Source organism: Oryza sativa, chromosome 3 (genome assembly GCF_034140825.1).
Source record: "Oryza sativa Japonica Group chromosome 3, ASM3414082v1".
NCBI classification, from domain to species: domain Eukaryota; kingdom Viridiplantae; phylum Streptophyta; class Magnoliopsida; order Poales; family Poaceae; genus Oryza; species Oryza sativa.
The window spans coordinates 6,950,556-6,957,345 of NC_089037.1; the positions used below are offsets into that span (position 1 = coordinate 6,950,556).

General features: G+C 42.3%; 1 protein-coding gene across 5 annotated transcripts; it reads left to right on the plus strand.

Annotated features, from left to right (window-relative positions):
• Positions 1-5,300, plus strand: LOC4332146 (inositol-tetrakisphosphate 1-kinase 2-like). 5 transcript variants are annotated; one of them, XR_001544795.3, is made up of 11 exons: positions 1-438; positions 1,853-1,934; positions 2,121-2,153; positions 2,453-2,573; positions 3,344-3,436; positions 3,723-3,842; positions 3,942-4,118; positions 4,403-4,458; positions 4,531-4,615; positions 4,698-4,800; positions 4,912-5,287. XR_001544795.3 is itself a non-coding variant. In XM_015777279.3 (10 exons), exons 4-10 carry the CDS (start codon positions 2,531-2,533, stop codon positions 5,004-5,006), a joined length of 669 nt encoding a protein of 222 aa, XP_015632765.1. In that variant the 5' UTR covers positions 1-438; positions 1,853-1,934; positions 2,121-2,164; positions 2,453-2,530; the 3' UTR covers positions 5,007-5,287. The 5 variants fall into 5 exon arrangements, 3 of the variants coding, with proteins under 3 accessions (XP_015632765.1, XP_015632764.1, NP_001404366.1); XR_010739767.1 differs by having other exon boundaries at positions 4,531-4,800; XM_015777279.3 differs by lacking the exon at positions 4,698-4,800 and having other exon boundaries at positions 2,121-2,164.
• The last annotated feature ends 1,490 nt before the right edge of the window (positions 5,301-6,790 follow it).

Below are 6,790 nucleotides of genomic sequence, written 5' to 3' on the forward strand. Positions count from 1 at the left end.
CCCCTTCCTTCCACTCGTCTCGCCATTAACAAGAATTCTTTTTTTCCTTCCCCCAAATCCTTCTCGAGCAACAGCTAGGGGGGAGTGGTTCGCTTCGTAAGAAGCCGGCTACCTCTGCTCGATCCCGCCTTTGCCTGCGGATTCCCACCCTGATTTTCGCCGTTTGTTTGTTTAGTTTCTTGGGGCAAATTCGAGACGAGGGGAGGAGAGTTTTTTTGGGGGGGAGTTGTTGCGGCCTTGCGGGCGGGGTATGCGGCTGCACGGGGAGGTTTCCTTCGATGAGGACGAGGAGGAAGTGGTGATGGTTCCGGCGGCGGCGCTGTCGTCGTCGCCGCTCAACGGCGGGGCCGTTCCGGTGACGAGGCTCGTGGTGGGGTACGCCCTCACCAAGAAGAAGGTGAAGAGCTTCCTTCAGCCCAATCTGCTGTTGCTGGCGAGGTAAAAACCTGGATCAACGCTCAAAGAGATGAACCTGCTGATTCGTGGCCGTGGTGGAGGATTTTGGGAGACAATAGAGTATTTTTGTTGGATTTCTTGTTGATCGAGTGGCAACGAAATTTTTTTCACTAAAACCAGAATTTTTTGCTGTTGGAGGGAAATGGTAAATGATTTGAGGGGGGAATGCATGGTTTATGAGATACAGTTTTGCATTTTGAGTCTTTGATTAAATGCTGTAATTGGTTCTATTTCTGAAGCCCAGAGGATTTTTGCGAGAACAGGTAAAAAACTTGGTAGTTCCATAACAAAATGGGGGGTGGGAATGGAATGCAATTCTATTCCTTGTAGCACTAATCAAGTAGTGATCGAATCGAACCTCTACTGGAGTATAAAGTTAGCAGGGGCGGCTAGTGATAGTGGATTCTGGGCGAAGCTTGCTGCATTTGCGATATATTGTAAACTGAAGAATATGGCTAGTGTTTATTAGGAATTCTGGTAGCATTTGTAGATGCCCCCTTACGTGCGTCTCATGTTGACAGTTCCACTGCATGCGGGGGTCTCTATAGTCTATAATTGTATATTATCATGCCAACTTGTCAAAAATGGGTCTTAGCATGCAAATCTTTGCTACTTGGTGTCTGGGATTCTAGTTTGGAATATTCCCATAATCCCATGGATAAGCACATCACATGGATTACGACAGCTTTAGTGATGGCAATGCCTTTTCTGGGATCGTTTACAATTTAGTGACTGACTTGCTAGGTTTGATGGCAACATGGACCGCTGACAAACGATCTTTGTGATTGTCTTGTTAGCTCCCTGAATCAAGATCCAAGCTGACTAGCTGAGTCAATCATTTGCTAGTTGCTCGGTAGGCTGCAGACATAAGCAACACAAGCTGAAATATAGAAGGGAAATGAAATTAATATATGAAATACTTATGCAAAATCAAAATGTTTTTGCTTAAAACTATTTGTGTATTGCATGCCTAGTTTGTGCTTTTGTTTCGATAGATTTATTGTTTAGTTATTCCAAGAAAATAAAGGAAACAATATATATTTATGCAAAATCCAACTATATTCATTCAAACAACCTGCATATTCTCTAAACGCTTTTTTATATCCCTGTAGTAGTCTTATTTTCAAAGTATAATTGAGAAATACTCTGTTGCAAGGCAGTTTAACTTTTTTTTATCATTCTTATTTATACTATCGATAGAGTATAAATGTAGCCCAAACGACATGTTATACATGGAGAGATGATGATGTACTAAAAAAATTCTTGATTCTGTGAGGGCTTGGACTTGGTCAAGATGGCTATTGTACTTCCATATGGATGTTAGGATCCATTTCTGTTTCTTGCCATTCTTCTTGTATAACACTATTTCATGATGTTTCATTATGTACTGTGTCAGGAAGAAGGGAATTAATCTTGTAGCAATTGATGACACTCGCCCGCTTGCAGAACAAGGCCCATTTGATGTTATCTTGCACAAGGTTAGTCGTGACCTTTTTAAAGCTGGACTAAAATAGTGCTGCCCATTGGCCCTGTATGATGCATTTTGTTAAAGAATAACATCATCTATTTATGAGCTTTAGTTATAATTAATGTTTTCTGATAATTATGTCATTGTAATTTGGTAAAGTATATGCATATTTTATTGAAGAAATTTCTTTGTGCAGATTACTAGCAAGGAATGGCAACAGGTTCTGGAGGTAAGATCTGAGTACGTATGCAGAAATCTGATGATGCACAGTAAATGACCATACCATCGTTGCCTTTTTTCTACTTGTTCACTGCCTCATCATGGGGAAATATGTTATCAACTGAGGAAATGAGCAGTAGATGTTTGTCACTGTATGTAATGATTATATATCCAAACTATTTGATTGCAGTGCCCTATTGTAAAGCTCAACATAAATCCATAATTCTTGGAATTTGCTGTTGGCTTCTAATCTGTGTTGCCCATTTATTGAAACTCTCTGTTAACCTAACTCCTTTCACTTTCCTGAAGGATTATCATGAGGAACATCCAGAGGTTACTGTCCTTGACCCACCAAATGCCATCAATCATCTGAATAATCGGCAATCTATGCTTGCAGAAGTATCTGATTTGAACTTATCCAGTTTCTATGGTAATCATGAAGCTTAACATGTATATTTATATGCTATAAAATGGATTCGTTATTTTACTTTCCATTTCTAATGTTTATAATGTTAGTTAGTGTCTGTTTAATTATCGAATATATTCACATGTCAGGGAAGCACTGGTCATGTGGTGTAGTCGTAGGTACTCCACCTGCCAGGGTTCAAATCCTGATGCTCACGAATATTATGCACACCCAAGTGGGCTTTCACTAGAAACTTAGTGAGATCAGCGATTGTCGTTGGTTTCTGTCTCTTAGAGTGTGTGTTAGGGGCGCATCAGTTGAGTTAGTGTGGTGCGCGCGCGTGTGCGTCTGCCGTGTAGTCGCAAAAAAGAAAAATATATTCACATTTAAACTTCTGTCCTAGAATGGAAGAAACTTTTGCTTTCAAAAGCGATGTGCAGAATATTTATCCTTCTAAGATAAACAATATATATTTTCTATTCCTTGTGAACCTCAGGATTCAGGAATTTCCAATTAATGCTGCTATGTAATTCTTTCTTCAAACAAAAGAAATTTGTGTTAACTCTTAGAAATGCTGAAATTCCCAATAGAAACCCATAGATTTTTTTGCTTTGCAGAGATTTCAAGGACAAATGTTGCTTGATTGGGAAACATTATTTCTTTGCAGCTGGTTGTGAATACAATGTACCGAGATAGTAAAAGGCAGAATTCCAAAAGTGTATCATCAACTAAATCTATTGAGGGCATATCTATTCATACCAATATATGATTGTTTATGCATTGAACCATTGCAGGAGAAGTTTGCACTCCACGCCAACTGGTCATTATGAGAGATCCATCCTCTATACCAACCGCAGTTGCCATGGCTGGACTAACCTTGCCCTTGGGTAATTGGTCATAATCTACATCTTAAAACTATCCATTTCCTCTAGATAAGAAAACATTGCCAAATCATGCGAATGTTTAAATACAGCGGAAAAATATTCAACATTTTTATTCCGGCAATATTTTTTCACCTGGCCATTCTCAGTTCGTTTTTGAACATGCGGTCTGTTTTTCAGATAATATTTAAGCATGGTTCGTTGATAGTTAATTTTGGGAGATGTTCTCTTTTCATTCTTGGAACTATTGAGCTTAGAAATTGTTTGATGCGAAGTGCTTCTGTCTATACAGTTGCGAAGCCATTGGTTGTTGATGGAACATCTAAATCCCACGAACTATCTCTTGCATATGATGAGGCATCCTTATCAATGCTTGATCCTCCTCTGGTCCTCCAGGAATTTGTGAACCATGGTAAGTTCTGTTCCCCCCCTGTAACTGTAGTACTTTTGCATATCCTGAGACTTTTTCCTCCAACGGTAGAAGTTCGGACCTAAACTATTCCCTCTACAGGTGGGATCCTCTTTAAGGTGTACATCATTGGTGAAACTATACAAGTTGTACGGAGGTTTTCTCTTCCTGATGTTAACACTTATGACTTATTAAACAATGTTGGCGTCTATCGATTTCCAAGAGTTTCATGTGCTGCAGCTAGTGCAGACCATGCAGACCTCGATCCTCATATCTCAGGTGAGACATCTGCAGTATTGTAGTTAATCTTCATTTTGGTTATTATTGATCCATGCTTCATTAATGTAAGAGGGGGCACTAAATTCAAACACAAACTTTCTTTAGAACCTTAACGCAGTGTACATGGTAAAGAGTTTTTATGTTTCCTTACCATATATCAAGTCGAGGACAGCGTTTGTTCTATGACATCGATACTTCTTGATTTATTTTGCTTTTGATGAGTAGTCGACGGCACCAGATAAACTTTTGCTATATATTGATCAGAACTTTCTGTTACATGATAGAACTTCCTCCAAGACCACTCCTAGAGAAACTGGGAAAAGAGCTTCGTGGAAGACTGGTATGGCCATGTATTTATATTAACCAAGCTCTGTTTCATATGGTCGTCATCTGACAGGCTTAAAAATTTCAGGGTTTAAGATTGTTCAACATAGATATGATCAGAGAACTTGGAACCAAAGATCGGTACTATATAATTGACATCAACTACTTCCCAGGTGTGCAGTTATTTTCCCACTGCCTTCATAAATGGCATACTATCATTTGCGTTTCTTTTCTTCTCTTCATATGTTCGTGCAGAATTTGTTAGGCCTGATTTTATTCCAGCCTAAGGGGAAAGGAGGATACATCGCTACACATACCTGGACTTCTAGGCCAAATTAATACTGATCCAGTTTATCCAGTAGTACTTTGTCGTCTCGAATTTCTGTGTTCTTGTTATTTAACACAGCATGATCATTGTTCTGCAGCAGCATTTTCTTGAGTGTACGCTCACTCCCTCTTGCTTGCGCAGGGTTCGGGAAAATGCCAGGTTATGAGCACATATTCACCGATTTCTTGCTGAATCTTGCGCAAAGCAAGTACAAGAAGTGCTTAAGCGGCGGCTGAAGTGCAAAGAGTCCTGCTGAACATTAACAAAATGGAATGTAACGGTCTAGCAGTCAGTGTACATATCTCGGAGAAATAAGTTTAATCCCAAGGCTTTGAGGAAGAGAGATTTAGGGTGTCTTCCCAGAAAATGGTGGCACTTACCGGATTAGAGAAGAGATGAAAAAATGGATCGATTTTCTAATGCCGAGTGCTTGTATAAATCACTAACACTGAATGTTCCCAGCGTGCCTTCGTCAAGGCTTCTGTCTCAATAATTTCATTATCTTTTTCATGAGCAATCCTTTTAGAATGCTTGGTTCTCTCTGGAAACTGCAATGTGGTGCTGTCAACTGTGGCTTCTGTCTCCATAATTACAGTGCTTGTTTCTCCCTGGAAACTGCAATGTAGTGCTGATTCTCCGCTGAGTGCTGATTGCCTGATCATTAAATAGTCTGCGATGTATGGAGGATGTCATTATCAAACTGTTCTTGTGAAGATATTGAGATGATGGAACGAAGTAGACACTAGCATTCATACCGTCGTTTATTTGTTTAGCCGTTTCTAGTTATTTATATATTTATTTTCGCTAACGCTGTATTTTGTTTGGCATGTTTGCTAATAAACGCAGGCAGTGACAATACTTATTCCTCTTCCTGCAACCCTGTTTCCGGAGCCCATCGGAAACTTTCTTCTTGTATCTGATGTTAGCCCAGAAGACTAGAGACAATAGGAGCCCAAGAGAGCGTGAAGCCTCAACTAGCGTAAAACGGCGAGGATTCTGCGGAGGAATAAATCCACTTTGACTCTCTTAATTTAAGGTAAAATCTGATATGTATCCCTACCAGATATCTTAACCCCTTAATAACTATTAAAACTGTGAAATTTAACTTTGTCGACGGTTTTCGCTAACATGTCACATTGGCATAGTTCAATAGATTAAGTTAGCATGTGAGACCCACCTATCAGTGATTCTTCTCTTTCTCTTCCTTTCCTTACCTCTCCTCTCAAATGTAGTATTTTCTCTCGGCAGTAGGGTAGCAGCGAGACAATGGCGGGCAATCCTTCAGGCGCTCGGCTGTGAGCCTGTGACGAGCCCCCCACCACCTCGGCAGCTTGGACAGCGGAGCCATGCCACCGTAGCTATAGAGCTTGGTCCAGTGCAGAGGAGGAAGGGGTGATGGCGGGCGGTCCTTCAAGCGCTCGGCCACGGTGAGCCTCGGCATGGATGGCAGAGCAACAAGAAAGTTTGGCCTCGTTGGCTCGGTGTATAGGAGGGAGGGGAGACGGATGGCAATCCTCCAGGTGCTCATCAGGACAAGACCCCTGCCACCTCGGCGGCTTGGATGGTGGAGTCGCTCCGCCGTAGCGATGGAGCTCGGTCCCGTTGGCCCGACGCTGAGAAGGGAGGGACGATGGCGGTGATGGGGTGTTGGAGAGGCCTGGCACCGTTGCACTAGTTAAGGGGGTGGGGGTTTACAATAGGGGGCTAGAGATGGCAGGTGAAGAGAAGTGGCGGTGGCAGCGAGGAGACGAAGAAGTGGCGCATGCTGACTCCACAAACTCCTCAAGCTCCGCGACAGCGACATGATGAGTTGAATCGAGGACGACAACCATGACCACCCGTCTTCTAACATCGTTGAAGGACACCAATCCACAACGTGGACAAGGACGGCCACTGCTCCGCGCGTGGCAGCAGCGGGCCAGCGGCGGGGGGAGCACGGGGTGGGAGGGTGTCGCTGATGGCACTGCTGGAGCAGGCGAAACGGCAATGGGTGACGGTGGCCGGGGATGCCAATCGGAGG

Coding starts and splice junctions, on each gene's coding strand:
- LOC4332146 (NM_001417437.1), top strand. CDS start 251: ATGCGGCTGCACGGGGAGGTTTCCTTCGATGAGGACGAGGAGGAAGTG. Junction 3,843..3,941: donor CCAGGAATTTGTGAACCATG/GTAAGTTCTGTT, acceptor TTCCCTCTACAG/GTGGGATCCTCTTTAAGGTG. Junction 4,459..4,530: donor AAGAGCTTCGTGGAAGACTG/GTATGGCCATGT, acceptor TAAAAATTTCAG/GGTTTAAGATTGTTCAACAT.